Source organism: Pelodiscus sinensis, chromosome 5, assembly GCF_052426305.1.
Source record: "Pelodiscus sinensis isolate ZL-2025 chromosome 5, ASM5242630v1, whole genome shotgun sequence".
Lineage (NCBI taxonomy): Eukaryota > Metazoa > Chordata > Testudines > Trionychidae > Pelodiscus > Pelodiscus sinensis.
In genome coordinates, this window is record NC_143056.1 from 64,208,221 (window position 1) to 64,231,519 (window position 23,299).

The 23,299-nt window shown below is 44.6% G+C and overlaps 1 protein-coding gene across 4 annotated transcripts in view; it reads right to left on the reverse strand.

The window, feature by feature from the left end:
• Positions 1-972: 972 nt before the first annotated feature.
• RPAP1 (RNA polymerase II associated protein 1) overlaps positions 973-23,299 on the reverse strand; it is a 44,819-nt gene continuing 22,492 nt past the window's right edge. For 3 of the 4 annotated variants that reach the window (XM_075927160.2, XM_006128697.5, XM_075927157.2), the window contains exons 9-25: positions 22,055-22,153; positions 21,466-21,567; positions 19,674-19,841; positions 18,677-18,865; positions 15,973-16,107; positions 15,592-15,771; positions 14,271-14,428; positions 13,613-13,789; positions 11,259-11,460; positions 9,714-9,823; positions 8,938-9,133; positions 7,660-7,809; positions 7,024-7,166; positions 4,755-5,559; positions 2,785-2,961; positions 2,345-2,401; positions 973-1,474 (exon numbers count right to left, since the gene is read on the reverse strand). In XM_075927160.2, the coding sequence (XP_075783275.2) occupies positions 1,319-1,474; positions 2,345-2,401; positions 2,785-2,961; positions 4,755-5,559; positions 7,024-7,166; positions 7,660-7,809; positions 8,938-9,133; positions 9,714-9,823; positions 11,259-11,460; positions 13,613-13,789; positions 14,271-14,428; positions 15,592-15,771; positions 15,973-16,107; positions 18,677-18,865; positions 19,674-19,841; positions 21,466-21,567; positions 22,055-22,153 (3,204 nt within the window). In that variant the 3' untranslated portion in view covers positions 973-1,318. The remainder of the gene's footprint in view (positions 1,475-2,344; positions 2,402-2,784; positions 2,962-4,754; positions 5,560-7,023; positions 7,167-7,659; positions 7,810-8,937; positions 9,134-9,713; positions 9,824-11,258; positions 11,461-13,612; positions 13,790-14,270; positions 14,429-15,591; positions 15,772-15,972; positions 16,108-18,676; positions 18,866-19,673; positions 19,842-21,465; positions 21,568-22,054; positions 22,154-23,299) is intronic. The other variant, XM_075927158.2, reaches the window with a different exon arrangement.

Below are 23,299 nucleotides of genomic sequence, written 5' to 3' on the forward strand. Positions count from 1 at the left end.
GGCCCTTGGGCAAACAAGGAAGGGAGGGGAGAAAGAGAGACAGGCTCCATGCTCTCTGAAAGGGCATGTCTGGGGACAGCCAGCCCCCTAGCACCATCCAGACTGCACTATGTCCTCCTCCTCCCGCCCCTCTCCCCCCCCAGTCTGCCCTTAGTGCTGTCTGGGGCTCCAACAGTAATTTAAAGGGCCCAGGGCAGTGGCCGAGAGCCCTGGATGCTTATGAATCATCAGGCCCTGGGGCATTTGCCCACTTGGTTCCCCCAACCCCATCAGCAGGCCTACCTGTGTGAAATGAGTTAGTTGCCTGTAAGGGAGTGGACTGGTCAGAGCAATAAGCATGGACTCCAGTGTGACTGCTCATGGTAATAAGTGCTGTGTCCGGTAATGGGCTCAGTTATTTGTCACTACACTGCTAGCCCCTATAGCCAAAGTTAAAATACAGGATTAGGACAGAGAAGCTAGGCTAGGGCTGGGAGTTTTTTTTAAATAAACATGCTGATCCTTCAGCCTAGTAACTTCCATGTTAAGCCTTACATTCTATTCCCCTGCTCTTGGTTCAAAAGACAATGAGAGTACATAGAAGTGAGAGAGCTATGGGGAATGGCAGCAGCTGCTAAACATCTTGTCCTGCAGATTGTGTGAAATCTAGTAAGATTACAAAATAAGGGTGGAAAAAGCATCTCATAGCCTGTTCAGGAGAGTGTCATGAGTGGATATGCATAGAACCTGGATGTTAGCAGGTTCTTAGAGGTCTGACACAATGTGTGGCCTACTGAATGCATGCAGCACTTTGAGAAAGAGTCCCTTTCATCCACAGAAGCAGCTTCTTCCTTCCCTGACATTGTTAGCCTTTGGGAACGCCTCTGCAAAGCTCAGGATCCTGAAAAGTGAGGGAGAGGCTCATATTCAGGGACTGGGAGAGCCATGGAAATCACATTAAGAAAAATCAGACCCCAGCAAGAGAGGACTGAACACTTTTTCCACTTATTTATTAAATCAGCCTGCACTCGCATTCCATTAGGCAGACATGTTTCTTCTGTGCTCTGCAGTGTAAAGTAATAGCAGGTCAGAGAGAACTCAAAAGGATGTCCCAGCTCTAGATATACCTTGGCTACACACAAATCATCCACATCCTTAGAAGCCATGTGTTGTGCCATGGTGCTGAAAGGATTCTATGAGCTCTTCCTTTTGCCAATATGGCAAAGATGCCCAGGCAACATCGTACCTCACAGAGTCCACTAGAAGCTTTTCATCAGCTTGTCTAAAACAACCTTTCCAACCCCCCCCCCCTCGGTCAGTCCACTGCTGTGATGTTTCACTATGGGCCTGATATCTGTATGTTCTCCTTAGGCTCGCTCTTGGTCACTATTTGCAGGTACTTCAGTCGAATGGGAGGGAGCGTCTCGTAAAGGTCAAACCCCATCGGGCTCTCTGTGTTGGGTAGTTTGTAGTAGAGAAGGTGCTTTTTTAATACCTGAAGAAACAAACAGCCATTAAAGTGTGGTAGAAGAAAGAAAGAAGCTAAAATGCTACCCACTCATCTCACTGGAAACCCAGACATTGTTATTGCCCCACATACAATACAAGAGAAAAAAATCTGTGGAGCGCCAGCTCTTTGAGGAAGATTCATTTCCTTCCTCTCTGCTCTGTTGGCCTGAGGTCACCATGCCTCACCTACCTCCTTACTTTTGACAGCACTCAGAGACAGGGTCTGACAGATGCAGGAAGCTCATGTTAAACAATGTGTTCCACCAACATATACGTCATTATATATTTATCACTTTTGTCATAAAAAAATAGCACCACAAAGTGGCATGGTGCTTTATGATAAGATGGGATAAGAAGGAAGAGGTTTTGTTTCTTTGAAAAGAGAGGTTCAGGGGAGGGGGAAGCCCTTAAAACCTTAATTTTATAAGATTAGTTTGCCAACACCCATCCCCCTCTCCCCCGGTCTTGTTTACAAGTTAGAAGAGGAGAGTGGGCCATGAAAAAAAATTCATGCCGTCCCCTGCTCATGGCTGAACTAGAATGGAACCTCCCCATAGACCTCAAGGTATCCATAAATAATAGCGCTCAAGCCAGAGTCACGAATGAGAGAACAGGAAACCCATCTCACTCCCAGCAAGCATCTATGCCTTTCATTCCTGGGGAGGGCATATAGTGCTGTCAGAGCTCAGGATTTCAAGCATTACATGCCAAAATACCATCACTAAATTTGCACTTGCTCAAGGTAGCAGTGACTCATATTTTATCTACCAAAGGTGGACAAATGGAGAATCCTATAGCTAGAATAGAATCTATGATGGCTCAACACAAATATAAATCCACTCCCAGATAAGCCTACCGTATCCACCAACAGCCAGGACTTCCATAGCATGCTTTTCCGAGCAGTATCCGCCTCCTGAAAGCAAAACAAAGATTCTCAGTTCAATGCAGCATGAAGCCTGATGCATTCATATTTTCCTTCAGACAGTAGAGAGCACTCCTTAGAGAGTTCTGCCTATTATTGTAGGATGTGGCATAACAATTTGCTCCAGAGCAGAATAGCTGAATATGCAATAACTGAAACCCCCATTCTCTTCCCTTCTTCTCCAAGTGAGGTCAATAGGGTTGCTCTCAAATTGTCTCAGCTGAGACTCTACTCCTGCACCTGGCATTTAACTTTCAGGTCAAGAGGCATTATATAATGGAGAGGAACAAGTGCTTAAAGCAAGGGACAAGAAGCATGAATGGCAGAGCCCCTAGCCCTGTAGCTGAACCCCAAGATTATCCATAATGACATACCTGTGTTGTGCTGTCCTGGGAGAAAAGGAAGCTGTTCACATGAGCCACAGCCACAGCATAAAGAACAGGGCACCAACTATGACGCAGCGCACCAGTGACCAGTGATCGGAAATACAGTTGCAAGAGATTCAGGTTCTCCTCAGGAGGTGAGGTGTACCGCTCCAATGGCACAGGAAACTGCAACAAAGCCAAAAGCACTGTCACCCTTGAATGGTTTGTGTAACTGACCGACAGGACAAACTTCTCTGAGGAGTGTTCTCAAATATCAAACACAAAGTAGTCAGCAACTCCAAGATGAGAAAGGTCCACTGTGATCATCTAGTCAGACCTTTCAGATGATACAGACTCTAGAAATGCCCCAAAATAATTCTTACAGCAGATCTTTTAGAAGATCACTCAGTCTTGAACTAACAAAATTCACCAAGATGGAGAATCTACCACAATTCCAGTTGTTTCAATGATTGCTTTCACTGTTAAAAATTATGTTTTTTTTATGTCCACTCTGAATTCATCTAGTTCCAGGCTCTAGCTATTGGATAGCATTCTATCTTTGTTTGCCAGATTGACGAATGTTCAAATGGATACAAAATTTTGGTTGCCTTTTAGCTATTGGTTAGTGAACAAAACAGTAAAGAGTTGGCAGATGAAGCACATTTAAATTATGAAAGAGTCACTCTAATATCACTGAACCTGCAAAAGTGACAGTGAGAATACTATATTGATATATGTATCTAACCAGTACATGGCAAGTGGCCAATGTGGCAGAGTCTAGAGTCTATGTTGCTGTTGGAAACTCCCTCTTTCATGACTTAGCTATTCACCTTAAAGCTTTTTGAACCTAACTTTCTAGACTCTTCAAAAATATAGTTTTCATCTGATTTTCTTTAAGCATACAGTGTTAGGAGGATCCTCTGCATTAAAGTCAATTCCAATTACTTTTCAAATCAGGTAAGGGCAACGGTCTTCATTGACAAAAGGGTGTCTGTGCCAAGTTTCAAACCTCAGTCTTTGTTGTAGCAACAGCATCACTGGAATTTTTCCCCTTGTGTAAAGTATTTTTTTCCATCACTTTCTTAACTTAAAAACAGCTGGAGAGATTTTATTAAAAAAACTTTCCAAAACAAAATTTGTTTTCGAGCAGTGACAAAACATGGAAAATATCAAGCATTCCATAAATGTATGAGCATGTGAAAACAAGGGAGCCTGAATAAAAAATTCAATAACCTTCGCTAGTCAGGAGTCCTTGTATTTATTAGTCCTGTGACTGTGAAATCCACACCATACCATAGCACGGTGCTTCAGAATCAAAGCCTCCATTTAAAAGAGATGACAACTTAAATGTGAACATGTTACTGCTGCATTCCTAATCATTTTACTATAAAAAACCAGCTACTGTGCTCAACCTTTTCAGCTCCTCCCTATAGCCCTAAGCCCCAAACAATTGGCTAAAATCTCCAGCAGCCCACAATAAATGTAATAGCAGCTGAGTTCTCATTAGAAGTTATATTGCATTAATTAACAAAACCTGCTATGTGGGTTGTAGTATTCAATTTCCCCCAAATTCAATAAAAACCTCTGACTTGGCAATGTAATTGAAGCTGCTGTGGCATTTCCAGCACTCCAGCAACAGAGTGCCACAAAATCCAGGAACTACCCTTCTTCTCTGTCCTCCCACCTTGAGGTTAGGTTCAGTTTGTCATAGAGTACAAAGGACTTTGACTACAACAGGAACTACCAGCAACTACTATAGCAGCCTTGCACTGAAGGAATATCACCTTCAGGATGTGACATTTCATATTCCAGATATTGGATTCCTTCAGCAAAAATAAAGAATGTGCCAGGTAAAAATGTCTAACTGTCACACAGGAAAGAGACAGCTAGAATGCCCAATGCAGAAAGGGAAGAATAATGATGACAATACCCTATTTAGGGGAATAAAAGGACTGCCAAGTAGTGTACTATGAGGTTACCTGTCTGAGTGACACTCCCAGGGCTCTCAAGGTGCTCGCATGCTCTCCAAAAACTGCCAGACGCAGCTGAGTGCTGAACCGCCTCTGCAAAGGGAGGAGAACAAAGGCTCCAAACAAAGGGTCACCAAAGGAGACCCCTTCAAACTGCTCCAGGAGACTTATATATAGGTCATGGAATGACGCCAAGCCAGGGAGAGGTGCATCCAATTCCAGGGAGTCCAAGACTTTGGGCTGGCAATAGAGAGCAAGAAGGGCAGCTGTGTAGCAATGGACAGGTCCTTCTAAGAAGAGGTCACCGCCTGTGAGGAACACACACATAAGTCGTGCCAGTTTGGCAGCAGCCGGGATGCTCTGAAGTACACTGGCACGCCAGGTTTCCAGGAGCAGGACCCACTGCAGGTTCCGAGTCACAGTGTTCACTAGATCTAGTGGGAGAGAGTTTGTTACAGTCCCCAGCGTCTCTGCACTAGTCACTTTGTTGTAGAGGTTGATAAGAGGAAAGAATGGCCAGTCCGAAGGTAGGATGGGCCCTTTGACTTCCGGAAGCAGCAATGACTGGACAAGGTAAGTTCGCCCTTGGTAGGTCACCTGGGAACGGGCAAGAGCAGGCTCCAAGTGTACAAACTGAGAAAGGTAACAGGCACGAATGAAACGGAGATGTTGGTATGATTCTCTCAGCAATGCACCGCGCTGGGGCTTGGGAAAATCAGCTGCCACTGAACCAGGCTGTGCCAGGTTCATGTTTGGGCCCAGATGTAGAATATCAGAGAAATCAGCAGCTTCTGGCCCTCCAGTTTTCCCTTCTCTGTAAAATAAAGGCCAACAAAACAAACATTGGTACTTAACCCCTGCCTGTGTGCACACAAAAATATCAGACTGTGCTCTCTATATTCCCTTTCCAAGGTCAAGAACAATAGAGTACCAGCCATCACTGAACTCATCTTTGGCTTCCAGCTAGCATGACATGACACTGCCAGGACCCCAAGATGGCATTGGCAGTTACTCCTGTGAGGAAGCTCACACACTCTCAGCTGGCAAAAGCACAGCCCATTGCCAAGAAAACACCCCACACATACCAGCAGAGTTCTCATTACTTAGAGTTCTTGCTACACTATAGGGAAGCAATGATGTTTGGAAACTCACAGTGCTGGACGAAGTGCCAGCAGGTGATATCTAGTTTGGGAGACAACACACTTGGCTATGCATTGCTCTCAGGACGTGTTCGTTCTCTCTCTCCCCCCTCTTTTTCCTCTCCCCCAAGCTCCGTCACTGATTCCAACTCCAGCTTCCTTTACCATCAGATGTGGACAATTGGGTAGGCTGTGGTGGAGGATTAAATAATGTTTGTACAGCACTTTGAATGTGAAAAGAATATGAGAAGTGTGAAGCACTCTGATGGGTTCATCCAGTCACTTCCAGGGATGCATCCTTGTTCCATGGCAAGCTAGAAGGAGACACCCGGAAGCAATACAAGGCCCTACTGTCTCGACTGCTAGATACTGAAAGCCTCACATCTATGATGCTCAGTTTCTACTAATTTGAGGTAGAAAATGTCTGTATTACCTCTTAAACCTTCAGCTTTACCATGCTGAAACAAATTGTGCAGGTAACTAAACATTAAGAGTGAAAAGGAGATTTAGGAAGGTCTTCCAAGGGGGACAGAGAACAGTAGTGGACAAGATTTACTTCTGCTTCCCAGACCTTGCCAAACCTTGACTCAGCATGGGTGCTTTGCTGCTGTCAGGAAGGTGAGACAACAAGATTGGGATGGTAGGACATCTGCCACTAATAGGCGGGGAAAAGCAACCCATCACATCTCTCATTACCAGTGTGCTGGAAAGAAATCTAACGCCTTTACCAACAGGTCACTTTGCAGAGGAATACACTTAAGGTTTGTCTTCACTCAGGCCATACATGGTCTACACTGCAATTATATACCCATGGCTGGTCTATTCCAACCAACTCTGGCTCATGGGTCTGTTTAATTGTGGGGTAGACATTTGGGCTTGGGTTGTAGCCTAAGTTCAGCAACCATCCCACCTGGAGGTTGCTCGTGAGTTTAAGCCTGAATACGTACACACTGCAGTCCTTTTGCCAGAATGATAGGCATGGGCTGTGGCTTTTTAATTGCAGTCTAGTTGTACCCATAAAGTCTGATATAAATTGTAAGATTAAAATCCATTTTCCCCCATCTTTTCCAAGAGATTTCCCACCTCCCAAATTACAGGCAAGGAACAAGGCTTATGAGGAAAAAAAATGCAAAGCTTACGGAATGAATGCTGGATTAAAGGCAACACCTAAAAGGAGCTCATGAGCAAGATGCTCACTCCCTGGCAACAGACGGCTTAACAACGCCATGGCAACAGAGTGATGGAGTGAGGCATGCTGGGTGTAATCCGGACAAGTGTCTGCCTGCACAGGAAACAAAAACCACACAGATGAGAGAACACTGCAGCATGTCTTAGAGGCAATTACAGTGGGTTAGAGGGGTACTTTGCTCGCCATGGGGCATCTATGGATCAGAGGGGTATTAGATATTGAATCAGAGCATGGGAACAGCCATTTTTCATATGGTTTTCTTTTCCTTTCCTTTTTGTCCTAGACCTTTAGGTAGTGTTTCTGTGCATTATTAAAACAGCCACCGTGTTCAAGTCCAACTGTCTTTCAACAGCAGGTGAAAGGACTCCTGTAGTTACATAGTCTGCAAAGTGATTTGAGATCTAAGGTTCTGTATAAGTAACTGTAAAATTATGATCGTTTTGGATAATATAGGAGTTGAGCAGTCAGAGGCAAGACAAAGACCAGCTGATTCAAGAATCAGTTGCTTGTCTGGTATTTTAGCTAGTAAGAGAGCCACGGGTGAGACTAGCTGTCAGGGTAAAAATGATTAAGGTGCTGGGGTTACCATTTTCTGAGCCAATGCTAGTACAAAGTACTGCAGATGGTATTCATGCCGCAGAATCCAGGCAGATGAAGGGGTTACGGAGGGAGCTCTGGTGGGCCAGCTCTGTAGCAGGTAGTCCTTCAGACCTTTGAAGTCTAGCACAGCGGTGTACTGCAGAACAAGAAATGGAGGCAAATACCATTAACAACATCTCGCTCAAAGAGAGAATCCTGTCTAGTATCTGTCAGCTCATCTCCCATAGAGAGCAGATGTTGGCTACTCTAGACAAGGATATCCATATGCACTCAGATGACAGGATGAAACTTCCTTCCTCTCCACTGCAATAAGAGCCTCTACTTCAGAGATTCCTAGTTTACTTCATCTTGCATACATCCAATCACAACCTGGCCTCCTTATGTGACCATCAAAACCCGCTGCACCAGATCCCAAAATGCCTCAAAAGAAGACACATGGGGGAAAACATCAGCACAGTGGCTTATGTGGCTTCTGATTCTACATGATGATGCAGCTGCATAGGTCCAAGCACAGTTCAGCAGAAGATCAGACAGCAGATTTGAGGTGGGCTTATGCCAGTCATTGCCTGCTCTCACACACACACACACACACACACACACACACACATATATGAGTTTACTTACTGGCACTATCGTTTCATTCACAGAAATCACGGTTAGAAGCAACTGTTAGATCACATAATTCCTTGAGGATGAACTAATACAGAGTAAATCTCAACATAATACATTCTCCAATGCTTTAGGCTACTTTTAGGTATCTCTGGCCATGAACTGCTTTCTCTGAGGAGATTATTCCACAATGTAAGGTTTTTCTGATACCCACCCTAAGTGTCACTTTAATTACTTCCTTTTACTCCAGTTATATCTCCTTTGACAACCCTAAGCAATTATTCAATACCCTTACTCCATGGTGTTTAGAGCTTTCAAATATTTGAGTATATCCCTCACATTTGCCATCACTTAGCTGAACTATCAATATTTATCTGTTTATTTTTTCCTATAAATCAATCCTTTGAGGCCTGTGATCACTTTTGTGGTCTCTCTCAATTATTTCTAGCATCTCAGGTACTGAGGATCTGAACACCATCTCAGAGGAACTGGATAAAGAAAAGATTATTTGGCTGAAGAGAAAACAAAGTAGCTAGTGGCAAAAGAAACTTGTTCAGCATAAATGATCTTACACTTTTACCCTTGAATTGTGTGTGCAGCTCCTTCCTGAGAGACATCACTTATGCAGCATTTGTAGCCAAAAGCCAACACTCACCTTGCTGACCAGCTCTTTGTGGATATGGGTGACGTTGTTGATGAGGAAAAGGAGGGCAGTGAGGAAGGGGAAGGGTGACTTGGAACCAGCCAAATTCATCAAGGGTTTCCCTCCAGTGCAATTCAAAGACACAATGCTGGGGACAGACTCAGGTGCTGAGGCACAGTACAGGGGATTGCATAGCGCAGAGCACTGCCTGTGTGAAGACAGACATGGAGATCAGGCCACGGGTACCCATTTCACAGACAGAATCACACATCTGCAATTTACCACCAAAGCTATCTCAAACACCCATACAGTAAACTATAGCCAAATGGAGAATCCCAGGGATTGTATGTGCATACAATTCCTAGCAGCTCCAATTAGGGCCCGATAGTGCTAGAAACCAGAGCAATACCAAGTTAATGTAACATTGGTTCTGATTAGGGATGTAAAAGGTTAATCTGTTAATTGGTGGGGGCTGAAAAAGCTTCCCACCTGCATCTGAAGCAGTCCCAGTCCATGGTGGGCCTGGTGTGTCGCAGGCTGGAGCAGCCTCTGTTCACGACATGGCCTGGGCGCTCTGCAGGCAGGGGCTGCTCCAGCCCAGCTGGCCAGAGTAGCCCCTGGCTGCAGTGGGGGAGCCACTCCAGCCTAGAGAAGCCCTCTTGCCTGCCCCGTATTTAACCAGTTAACCAAAGAAACAGGATTTTACATCCCTAGCTCAAACAGGTAAAAAATGGGATTGCAGCCAACTTGTCAAGCTGAGGCAGCCGTCTGGCCTGGAGTGGTTTTACCTTAGCAGATCCCACATGCTGTGCATGGCAGGTTGGCTAATGAGAGGCAGCAGCACCTCAAATGTCAAATGCTCCACTTCTTCCAGGCAGTCAATTGGATTTATTGATGGCTGCGGAAATAATTGAAAAAGGGCATATGTGAAGACATTCATATCAAGTGAGCAATCTTTTTGGGGAAGAGACACATTTACCTTCTTTTCCCTTTTGTTTAAAATAGGCCTTGGGCCTATACAAAGATTTTGTTTAGTGATAATACCATGGGTTACAGTAAGTTGCTACAGATGGATATGCTTCCTACTACATTAATGAGACCCCAGTGTGCTGACCATTCCATCAAGCAACTGACACAAACCTATGTTGCCTGATTCAGGACTGCAAATACCACACAAGATCTAATGTAACTGCCTTGTTATTTAAAGGTGGGTAGGTCTAGTGCAGTGTTCTCGAGAACTTCAGCAGAATACAAGGAGTTCAGTTTAGCCTCAGAGGCTGAATACTTCCCAGTATGGCCAAACATTATCCTAGGTGAGCAATGCACATGAGAGCATTTTATATTCCCAATGCAGGGCCCTTAGGGGACACTTTCAATTATTTTGCCCTCAATAAGGAACACTTAAGATTACAGAAGGATCACAAAATTGTGCACTTCCTTTAGCTCACTAGAATGCCATTACTCCATACAGTACCTGCAGGGAGTAACATTTGATCAACTCAACGACGACCAAATTAAATCCCATTTTGCAAAGAGACACAGCTGATTATTCAGTGAAGTGGGGATGCAAATCTCAGTTCTGAGCCTTTTAATGGGCACGGTATAAAGAAGGCTATAATAATCACAACTGTATGATTAATTTATTACTGAGACAGCTATGACAATATCCTGCAATATCCCAGACAAAACTTATGGAACTAAATTATGAAGAGTCCAATGTATTAAAAATGCAAATATTTCTGTACTATTGTGGGATTATACAGAATGTCTCTAGGAGGCACATCAGATTTATGCATTTTCCAGGACATACTACAAACTTCAAAGGACTTTTGAGGACAATACATGTGAAATGGATTTTCTAGAAAACACTTGGGAGTCAGAGGAATGCAGTGCAAGGTTCAGCGCTTTTGGTGGGGCAGTGAATAGATGCAAGATGTCAGGCTGATGTAATCTGAGGTTCAACACATCTCAGAACACTCACTTGGTCATACACCATGCCAGTTATTGGGTTCCTCTCTCAGTCTTTACCTCAAATGCCCATTGTGTCTATATAGCAAATACTGATAGGATGACACTCAGTCAGTGGAAAACAGGAATGTGGGTACTGTTGAATGTGAAGGATATTGGCAGTTCAACCAATGGTTGTCTGCAGTATGAAGGCTGTCCAATCTAGATTTAAGGACTGGAGATCAGTGTACAGTTTTCCACCTGCTTTCAGCTAGATCTCCTTATAACTTGCTCTCATCTCAAGCTTTTCTTGAAGTTTGTGAGTCAGCAAGAAAACGCATAGGCAGGTGACATGGGAAGATTCCTGGTTCATTAGCAGGCCTTACCTGTTGGCTGCAAACGCTGTAGTAAACCCCCATGTAGATGATGTAAGTTGTCGTAAGAGGGTGGAGAGCCTGCCATGTTTCCAACTGAGATATCTCCTGGAGGGACCTCCTCAGACTGGACTCTATGAAGGGTCTTAGGCCTGACACCTGACTCCAGGTGACTGGTGGAGGAGGAATCTGCTCTCCCTCTCCAGGGCCACTGCTGCAACAGAAGGATGACATGGCAAAAGGAAATATCTAAGCAGGAGTCCTATGCTTGAAACACTAAGAACAGACTAAGAATAGACTTTCTAGGTATGTGCACTCTTCAATACTGACAGACCCTAGAGAAAGGTATCAGCTCAGAAGTACCACAGACATGCTCCATCTGCCTCACAGATATACTGAGTGTGTCTGTCCCTTTACTAGCAGCTTTTTAACTGTTGGTGCACCTTGCATAGATTCTTTCATGAAGTTAATCTGTGGAACTCCCTGCCAGAGGATGTTGTGAAGGCCAAGACTAACAGAGTTTAAAAAAAAAAAAAAACCTAGATAACTCCTTGGAAAATCAATAGCTATTAGACAGGATGGGCAGGAATGGTGTCCCTAGCCTCTGTTTCCCAGAGCTGGGTGTAGGAAATAGGGATGGATTACTTGATTACTTGTATTGTTCGTTCCCTCTGGGGCATCTGGAATTGGCCACTGTTAGAAGACAGGATATTGGGCTAGATGCAACTTTAGTCTAACCCAGAATGGCCACTCTTATGATCTGTAGGTCTCTTTTTTTGGGGGGGTACCCAAGGAATTCAGAACATACCAGTGTGTGTTAAGATTCTCACCCCATCCTTCTGCCACTACCTGCATGCCTTCTACTTCTCTACCTTAAATTTATCTGCCATGCTGACTCAATCACCCAATCTGGGTAGATCGCTCTGGAGCTCCTCGCTCTTTTCCAACCAACTAATGATATATCTTTTATGAAGTTCTAAGCTTCACTGTCTACTCCTCCTCTACAACAGTTACAAATATTAAGAAACTGGACTCAGTATTGATTCCTTGAGGAAATCCATTATTAATTTTTTCCCCACTCTGAGGTTTAATTATTTACTCCCACTCATCCTCATGGAAATAAGGGGAAAGAGACAGACCGTAATAATCTGATATTCAGTAAAATAATGGTGAGCTGTGAAAGGTAGCTCATGGAACAGTCCTCATTGCAAAAAAAACTGGAATGGGCAGGAAGGAGATGAGCAGCAACGGTGAAGAATGTAGTGACAGGTTTAGCTCATTCACCCTGAGAAACTTGGACATGGTCCTGTTTCGGAGTGTTTCATATCCATGGAATTTGCAAGCAAGAATACACATGTAATTGTCAAGTTAAAATTCATTAAGCGGTCTCTCACATCTCTGTCACTCAGAGATTCTGAAAGGTGGAAGGAGTTACTACAATCTAATTTGCTTTCTACCGTTCACTTTCTGCAATTCACTCAGTTGGGACAATGACATGAGGCAGGTCAATTTCACTTTGCTACTGCTCATCAAATACCTGGTTCTCATCTACAGTAATGCAAGCTATTGCAATTGAATCTCCAACCCTTACAGGGAACAATCAAAGGGAATCCCAAAGAGGCCTAAAATCTTGCTTTTCATTAAAACAAAATCGCCATGGAATAGGTTTCTTTGGGTAAGATTTTATGGAGGGAGAAACACTGCTTTATTAACTATGACAATTTCCCCTCACCACGCCTCAAGTGTTACTTTTTAAACTACAACTGATCAGCACCACCATGGAGCATTAATTTCTGCACAAGTGACCTGCAAGATGCCTAGGCAGCACTCTCACCTGTCGAGTGATGAGAAGACAACAAACGGGTCCTTAATGGGAGAAACTAGTATTCCTGGGAAACTGCTTCATTGATGCTCTCTCTTATTGTGGTTGACTGCAATTTTCATTACACAAAAGTACCAGATAGAGAGGATAGATCAATTGTTCCTGATCTTCATGTACATCCCCGCCATTGTCTCGTTCCTTCCTTCAGTCACACCCATTGCACTAGATAACCTACTTCAGCTACTCTCAAAACACGGCCTTTGGCAGAATTTCTACAAAATCCAGGGGCATCCTTGGGACTGGAACCTGCTTTCTTCTATGTATTACCCACTATTGAGCACACTGATGGTCAGTCTGGAAAAAATGACTGTTAAGAGAACACGGACACATAGTTTAAGCTCCACGCATCAACCGAAGTGGAGATTAAACAAAATGGGAGGGAAGGCCATTCTACACCCATGTTTCTGCAAGGATACTGCACACAATGACGACGATTGGACAGTGTCCCTTTAAAATCACAGCTGACAGAGCGAGACATGCCTACCTGCTGAGCCGGGCCTGCAGCTCTGCTGTGCAGCCTGCCGTTTGAGTCACTTGAGTCAGCAGGGTGACTATAGCTGTAGCTCGTTGGATAGAAAGTGGAAGTGTAAGATAATCCTGGCATTCACTGAGCAAATGGGGCAGTGACTGAAGATTCTTCACCAGCACAGGGTAGAGATCCCTGCAGTTTGTGACAAGGGGTGGGGGTGGGGAGAAGGATTAAAAAACAAAACCGGGAGAACGTCATCCCAAGTTCTGGGCATGTTCAATTAGTGCAAAGCTGTTCCTGATAAAAAGACACTTTCCTAGCATGACAAAGTATTTATATCACACTCACTTCTCTAACATTCAGCCACCTGCCCAGAGTAACAGATAGACATGCACAGGACACCCATATCAGAAGAAAGATCTGCAGCCAGCCAGAGAGTAGGAATTTCTTGTCATGTGGAGAAAGAGCAGCACGACGCTGGTGCTAGTACTCATGCAAACAAGGGAGATCATGAAAGGACAGATGTAGCTGAGGTCACAACATAGAAATCGATGGCTTTACAGCACCCTGGGGAGACTCCACAGATCTCTGCAATTACGTGCACTGCATCAGGCAGCTCATTCTCTTCATTACATAGACACTGAGTCCCCATTTCTCCAGGTTAGGGCCATACCTGTAGAGATCACAGGACTGACCGTAGCTAGCAGCCACAGCCCACAGCCGGAAAGCCTCAGTGCTCAGCCTTATGGCTTCCTCCCTGCGCAGAGGCAGGTCCTGGGGATCTTCCGCTATAAAACGACTGAGTCGACTCTTCAGCTCAAATTTATTAAGCTGGAAAGAAGAAGACAACAAATTAAGAAGTAAGATGTGTCCCTTTAGAGTCTTACCACTAGCGCCTCAGGCACTCATGCAGCTGCAGCCTCCATTCCTAGATTTAAAGGCCAGAGGGAACTATTGTGATCATGTGGTCAGACAGCCTGTATAACACAACCCATAGAACTTCCCTGCAATAATTCTGAGAACTACCATTTAGAAAAACATCCAATCTTGATTTAAAAGTTATTGGTGATGGGGACTCCACCATGACTTTGTTCCAATAGTTAATTGCCCTCACCATTAAAAATCTATGCTGTATTACCAATCTGAATTTGTCTAGCTTCAGTTTCCAGCCACTGGACTAAGTTATACCTTTCTCTGCTTGACTGAAGAGCCCATTATCAAATATTTGTTCCCCACTGACATACTTGCAGACAGTGATCAAGTTACCCATTAATCTCCTTTTCAACAAAATAGATACAACTTCTTGAGCCTGTCACTATAAAATGTGTTTTCTAATCCTCTGATCACTCTCACGGCTCTTCTGAACCCTTTCCAATTAATCATCAGCATCCTTCTTGAATTGTGGGCACCGGATCTGGACCCAGTATTTGAGAAGTGAAGAGGATGCACCACTGCCAAATGTAAAAGGTAAAATAACCTCTCTGCTCCTACAGCAGACCCCCCACCTTTACGTATCCAAGGACTACATTAAGGAGTGTGAGGAAGCACCTGCTGCCTTCATGGGTGGGATAGTTGTAAGAGGGAACCGTTAGAGATGCTGCCAGCACACCCCCAACACTTGTCCACATGCACACGCCTGGCCTCGTAGGAAGACTGTTTGACCTTCAGAGACAGAGAACTCTTCACAGTCAATCAAATTATATAGAACATTTGCATTTGGCAGCATACAGCTGAGGGCACAGATGGAGGGGCTGGGAGTTTCGCTGTTAATATCTGAGTGTTTGGAAGCCAGCTGCTCTTCCTCATTCCAGACATGGATCTAAATCAGAACCTAGATCCAACTTTTCCTTCACATGAATTCTGAGTCCAGCTCTACAGCTCACACCCATCTCTCATTAATTCCTTCCCTTTATTCAGAAAACAAGACATATTAAACCAGTGTTTCCACTTCTGCCCCATGCGACCAGAATAACATGCTGTATCATACTGCTTACCAGTCTGGCTGTTGCATTCCTCCCCCCAGATGCCAGGACTCTGATTAACTTCATGGCAGTGGCACATGCAACTCCATGGAGACTAGTGAGCAAGTGCCCTGGTTCAGCGACCCGGGGATCCCACTGGGTAGGGAGAAACTCCCTAACGATGGTCTCAATCAGTCGAGGACAGGCCAGGAGCTGTACAAAAGCAAGCAATACAGGCACTGATTCACAGGGCAGGAAAGCAACTCCGGCAGTTTGACTGTCAGCAGGAGCAAGTAACAGAATACTGACAGTGTCCCTATCCCCTCTACATTACCTTCTCTTCTTCCTCACCATTCTCCCTACCCTCCTCATCCCCCTCACCCCATTCTCTCAACTTCTGCACAGGTGGGATACCTGACTGCATGCTTCTGAAGAGTGCCTTGCTACCCGGGTGAGAATATCCAGGATGTCCAGAACTACTGTGGAGACAGGTCGCAACACCTCAAGAATGTACCTCAGCCGATGAAGAATCTGAGTCTTCAGAAGTCCCTGCAAGACAAGAAAACCCATCACATTCCTAACGTTAGCTATGTTTAATCCACAAGTGTTGGGCAGAAAGCCCCATGAAACAAGCTTTTATATATAAGAACAGGATTTAAAACCATCCTTTTTTTTAAATGCATGAACTTTCTGCCAACAGCTGTCAGCGTAAAGGCAAACAAGTATAAATTGGGCTAGAGAGAAAAAACCAAACGTCCCTATGGAATCAGACAAGTGTATGAGGGATCCAAACCCACATGCTTCATGGCATAAGCCAAATACTCATTGATGGGGGAAAGGAAGACATTTATGCCATAACAGACAATCATGAAATCAAGTAGAGGTTCTCCCACTTTTCTTTGACTCAGCTGAGACTGATCACTGAGCCCTTTCTAGTCAAGTATCTGAGAATTGAAAGTATTTCCATTTTCTACATAGGAAAAATGGAGGCAGAGAGAGATTAGTTGACTTTTTCCAGGTTAACCAGAGTAGGGATGTAAAGAGGTAACTGGTTACCCATTAAGCACGGCCTTATCAGCATTCTTACCGGCACCTAGCTGGAGCAGTCCCCGGCCCATGATGCAGCGAAGGGTGCCCCAGCCCACTGCTGGGCTGGATCAGCCCCCTGCAATGGGCCCTGCCCTGCCCACTGCACTGCAGGAAAGGGGTTGCTCCAGTGGCCCCCCCCATGGCACAATGCAACGCGGCAGGATGAGGTTTACTGGGGCGGTCGACAAATGCCTTTGATGTCGACCGTGGAGCATCCAGACTAGCGCGCTGAGCCGACAAACAGCTGATTGGCCCAGCGCGGCAGCCATTTTAATTTAAATGAAGCAGCGATTATTTAAATCGCCACTTCATTTGGGTATGTCTAGTAAACTAATCTACATGGCTCTGTCGCCAGAGCCACGTAGTTTAGACATACCCAGAGTGTCATAAAGACAACCCTCCAGCCAAATAGAGACCTCTGAAAATGCTAAAATACCACAGACACAAGACTAATCAAATGTATGACTTCTTTGGTTATAAAACCTCCTGATGTCAAACGACTACTTGGATAGATAAAACAATTCAGCTGTCCCATGTTACGTCATCTACATGCAGTGTCGGCAGGCCATTCATTTCTGTTTTATAGGAGGCATGCATAGCTTTGATTTTATCGGCATTGGTCTTAAATCCATAGATCCTGCTGTTTTTCAGAGCTCTTCCAACATTAACTGTAGTTGGTCAATTGTCTATCCAAGTAAGGCAATATCATCCAAATATCAAACCTTCTAACGATGCATCTTTAAAGTTGCACACCACTTATCTTTGGTCTCAATCAGATTTGGGATCAAATAGTCTATTAGAACAGTAAATAATGCCAGGGAGAGAACACACACCTGACACACTGGATTCTACTGAAAAACAAACAAACAATTGTTGACTCTCATACAACTAAACATTACTATGGAACAGCTCCACCACTAGGCACACTAAATCCTCAAGCTCCCCATACTAGCAAGTAGTACCCTCAGTGCTGATTGATGCACTGAGTCCAAGTGGCTGCCAAGTCTATACACACACAATCTGAACTTCCTCGTCACTGTAGTCATTTTTTCCAATAATATTTCACAGAGCATATGTATTATGGATTTACCTCTATGGAAATCATGCTGGTGGGGTCTCATTTTATGCAAGCTGATTTCTCTTCCTTTTTTAAAAAACAGGGATGCAACAGCTCCTTTTCTAATCTTTTGAAATGTGACCAGTTTCCCAAATTTAAGACAACTAAAAGCTGGATTTCAACTTGAACAGTTTTAATGAAAGAATGTTAAAACCAGGTACTTATTTTGTAGCTGCCCACAAACATTTTCTCTAATATCACAGGCCTGTTTCTGCTGGATTTCATTTTTGGATGAAGGCTGTAGGTAACACCGTGGTGGGCATCTCTTCATTAATTCACAAAAATTCACATTAGTTCAGATTGATGTCCTCAAGTGGAATTACAACTAATCACATCAGCAGAACTTGGAAGTTATCCTGATCTGAGAATGACCAAACTTGTCATTCAGCACCACAAGCTGAGTTCTCCTATGCTTTGATCCAGATCTTCATTAGTACTCCTTTAAACATCCTGCCAGCATCACGGAGTAGAACAAAAAAAAAAAAAAAAAAAATCTACCTACTCATGAGGTGCTCAGCTAAAATCTCCCAGGGAAACCAAGTAACATGCTAAAACTGAGGATTTATGTACCAAAGCGAGCAATGGTGGCCATATCGTTGCTGTCTATAAGGTTGGCTCAGACAACAGTGACTGTTTCTAGGTCTCATTTCAGTGGGACAGAGATGAAGAGAAGCACATGGTGAATTCACATTAAAGAGTTACACTTGCATCTTGCAGTTAAAGAGGGAGGGGGATGAATTATTAGGTGATCTCATTTGGCCCTAAGTGACTGTGACATCAAGGTCACCAGTGTTCCAGTGATTCCATTGGAATTACAATGTACAGGCCCAGCTAGTTAGCTTTAATAGCACATACAGTCCTTGGGCAGATATTGTTTTCCTGACAAGATTCCAGACATATCTATGAGTTTACCTTTATGACATCATACTGGGCCACAACTGGATCTGGCTTGTTTTCATCCTTTGATTTTTCCCCTTGTGTCTTTTCCATTGGAGTCCATTCTTCTTCCTCCTCCTCCTCCTCTTCCCCCCCTTCCCTGTTGGGGATGAAGGGGAACACAGCCATCCCCTGGTACCATGAGAAAGTCTGGTCAAGGTACTCCTGTAATGAAAAGTACATACATATATTATAGCAAAGGGGCAGGGGGGGAGAAGAGAGAGAAAATGCTTTTTAAAAATGCTTTTGAAAACAAGCTAGTGCATTCCAAAATGGGAACAAGAGACCATGGTGTATTTACAAAGCCCAAGTCTAAGCTAAAAGGGATCCAGGGAGGATGCCAACCTCAGACTGGTCCCAATTCAACTTAGACTAGAGATGGGCAACCTTAACTAGTGAAAGGACCACTTGAGCACCCTTCCTTCATCTCAGTGAGGCACAAGAGATTATTGTAACCAATACAGTCTCCCGGGATAGGGTAGTTTTGTAACTCCACTTGCATACTAGAATGTATAGAATGTGTCGTTTGAACCATAGGAAACCTTTGACTAAATGCAGGGGAAGCACAGATGCCCCAGTCAATGTTGTGTGCAGTCAGCATACACCTCAATCCATGCTTTACACGTGTCACTTTTGTAATACTAGTAGAAAAAGAACAACATAGAGAAACCAGCAGAATCTGGCAACCCAGAGCATGGGCAGTGATAAACAAATGTCTCACAGGCCACACTTAGGACCCTAATGGCTACATTCACAAATTTTGAATAGTGAGATCTAGCTGAGTAATTAGGCCCAAGAAATTGAGCGGTGGAAGCCATACTGTTTTCTGAGAGACTGAACAAAGCATGAAAATAAATTTGTAGAGAGAATAACGTGACAATGGCCACCATGACTTGATCCAAATGACTTAATAGGTCCCTTCCCTCTGATTCCCACACCCACAATGGTATCAAACCTAGCATCACTTCTTCACCTCATCTTCAGGGGACACCAGCAGTGCATGGAGAGCGCGGACAGATGCCGCAATGACATTATCCACCGTATCGTCCAAGGAGAAGCGCAACAAGAAAAGGAATCCGGCATCAAGCAGCAAGCGCAGGACACTGCCCTTCAGGGAGGCGGCAAACTCCCCAGCCTTGGCCTGAAAGAAATGCCACCCACACTCTCAGCATCAACTACAGGGTCACCCCATTAAAGTCAGGCATGCATTGACACACCACACCACACCAGTTGTTAAACACAAAGCAGCTAAGAGATCTGTGTTTGGTCAGTGACAATGGAGCACCTTGCAAATGCTTCCAACTAACAATCTGCCATGGCTCTTTTTGAACTCTTCTCCCTTTTCTACATGGGAGGAGTCTCCAAAATACCCCAATGGGATAAACATACAAGGGCAATTTCACTGCAAACACATGGGGACCCATGAGGAAGACTATGCTGCTAGGATACATCAAACTCCTTGTGGCTTCATGACTCTCAGGTTCCTCCAGAATACTCCTTTTGTACTTCCATTAGATGGGAGTTGTCCCACGTTCTTTGTGCTAGGTCATCATATGCTGACATTTCACATTGGACACTAGTTTCAGGGATCTGAGCTCCTTTCCTATTTAAGCATGACAAGCTATCCCTATTACTGAACTACTGCTCTCCCACTGTGGTCTATTCCCTCTGCACTAGCCCTATCAATGGTGGGGCAGGGAGAGTGAAAAGCAAGTACTCCAGGAGTAGAAAGACTCTTTATCTGTTGGTTTCTATTTTTTTCCTTTTGTTTTCTGTTGGTGAACAGCTCCTTTTCCCTCTTCTCAGATCACACTTTTTAATTCTGGACTAAATTCCTGCTCCTTATCCCATCCCCCAAAGTTCTTCACATTAAGTCCTCTTTGCATTATTCATTGCTGAAACCCCTGCAGAACTCTCTCTGTGAGCCAGGTAGGAAATTGTTCTGCTTTCCACTGGGGCAGACAATTCATCCTGCCACGGGTGCTGGCACATCACTTTTGGTGTAGCATGGTTTATTCTCACCTGCTACAAGAACAAGCAGGTCACAGAGCTGGCTTAGCCAATGGGAGAGGAAGTGCCATGTCAGATGAAACCATGGAGCCACCAAATATACAATCTCTGTGACACTGCTGAACAGCACTTTTGAACATCTTCAAGGGAGATCTGGGGCTCAGTTTTCCCATAGCCCCATTCTACTTGGATTCACATGGGCCCATATCCAACATGTTCATTCATATTGTGTCGTAGTGGGGGTGCCTTGCTGGTGACTAGGCTTGGGCAGTGGGTGACAGGGAAGCAGGGGAGAAGGAGCTAGGGAGGGGGCTGGGATTGTAGGGCCCAGCCACCCCACATCTCAAGGGGAGGGCCACTGAGGCCTCTTAGCCCCAGTTCCTGTAACCAGATGACATCTGTACTGTATCCTGGAGAAGCAATAAACTCCCTCTATTCTACTGGCTGGTGGAGTCTGTTCTTGCCATTACGGGGGTGCAGGAGACGGGAAAACTCCAACGCGCCATCACACACATGCCCCACCCCTTTGCCAAGGAGGCAGAGGTAGGTGATGTAGGAATTGGCTCTACCAGCTTTACACCAGTGAGGGGTTCTTCATGCGAGGGGACATTCTCTCTTGTGACCTCTGGCTGGAATCTGTCCACTTTGTGCTGCCTCGGCAGTGTGATGTGAACATATCGCATTAGAGAACGTGGGCCTGGACTTTTCCAGCAGTGTAAATTAGGAAAAAGGACTTCCTTACAGAGATCACTCACCTTCTGGACAACATGGCCTAGCACCTGTAGTGCCAATGTCCTCTGTTGAATGATCTGACTGCGGCACAAGTGGAAAAGCTCTTGGAGGGAGTAACCAGCCCTCTAAACAGATGGGGAGGGGAAAAAAGAGACTTAAAACAGGACCTTTAAAGTACTTACAAAATATTACACAGTACAATTAGTACACAGGATTGAACTGCACTGCAAAGGAGTTGTGGGTGTTACTTTATGCAAATGACAGCTTCTACCTCAGGCTACCTCTACACTGCAGGAATTTGTTGGCAGAGGCAATGCAAATGAAGTGCTCATTAGTATTTCTCGGGCTCTCATTTGTATAGTCTCTTCCGATCCTTTTTGCAGAAGAGGTTTTTGCACAAAAAAAGCAGTGTAGATGGGCCCATTTTGCACAAAAAAAAAAAACCTTTTTGTGCAAGATCCGGTATACCTCCTTTTTTGAATCATCTACATATTGAATCATCTACCATCATTAGAATATCCAGACACAAAGAATCTTAGAATTAAACACAGAAATCAGAATAAAGTGTACTGTTCTCTTTGCATTTTCACTTCGTTCTGGTATTTCCCTTACTTCTGCTTCTTCTCCATGATGGTGTAGACCCAGATGAGTAGGTAAATCAGCATCCGGGGGAATCAATTCTCCTTTCAAACTAAATCGTGCTTGCATTCCCTATTTTAAAAAAAGAAGTGGTATTACTGCCTTTTACTTCACTCATGCAATTTTATATCTCACTTCAATACAGTTTCTAGCTCTTAACTCACAAAATCCTAAATTCTCTAGAACTTACCTTAATTGCCCTGATTTCTTAACTTCCAGAGCTATTCCCCCACATACTCCAGTTGCCAAACTTCAAAATTCCCAGATTTCTCAGCCATTAGAGCAGGCCTGGGCAAAATACAGCCCTCAGGCCAAATCTGGCCCACCAAGCCACCAGATCCGGCACATGGACCTAGCAGGGAGCCCTAAGTAGGTTCCACTGCTTGCCCCGCATACCACGCAGAAAAGCAGCCACCCAGAAAAACATTTCTGGTTCAAAGCTATAATCTCAGAGAGGGGAGGGGGAGAAGGCTTCAGGCGCTGCTCCCGACTCCCAGCACAATCCCATTGGCTGGTTTCTGGCCAGAAACTGGCCAATGGGAGCTGCCTATTTGAATAACAGGCAGCACATGAGCACCACATCCCCCTCCCCGCTTAGTTATTCACACAAGCACATGGCCCTGCAGCCTGTGCAGACAGGGAGGCTGGCTGTCTGGCAAACATTTTAAGCTCTACAAGCATTCATCATACCCCACTCCATATACCCAAACCCTCTGCGCCCTTCCTGCATCCATATCTAGCACCTCAATTCCCTGCCCCAGATCATAATCCCTTCCTACTCTAGGTCACAACCCCAACTCCTGCAACCCAGTCCCCTCCCCCAGGTCACAACCCCCTCCTGCCCTAGGTCACATTCCAAAACACTGCACCCCAATCCCGTGCCCCAAGTCACAACTGTCTCCCAGACCCCTCTCCCTCCTGCACTCCAATCCCTCACCCCAAGCTCCCTTCTGCACCCAACATCCATCCCAGACCCTGCATCTCCTCCATTAATATCATGGAAGAGTGTGACCCTTCACCACTTTCCAAAATCTTGGAGTGGGCCTCCATCAAAAATTATTGCACACCCCTGCACTAGAGACTAAGTTCTCATCTCAATCCCTGGTCCCCTTTAATTCCAGATCAACTCTACATAATACTGTGACAAAAGCTAGGATGAACACAATAACTGGATTTTTATCACACCCTAAGAGGACAGAGATGGAGCAATGTCATTAT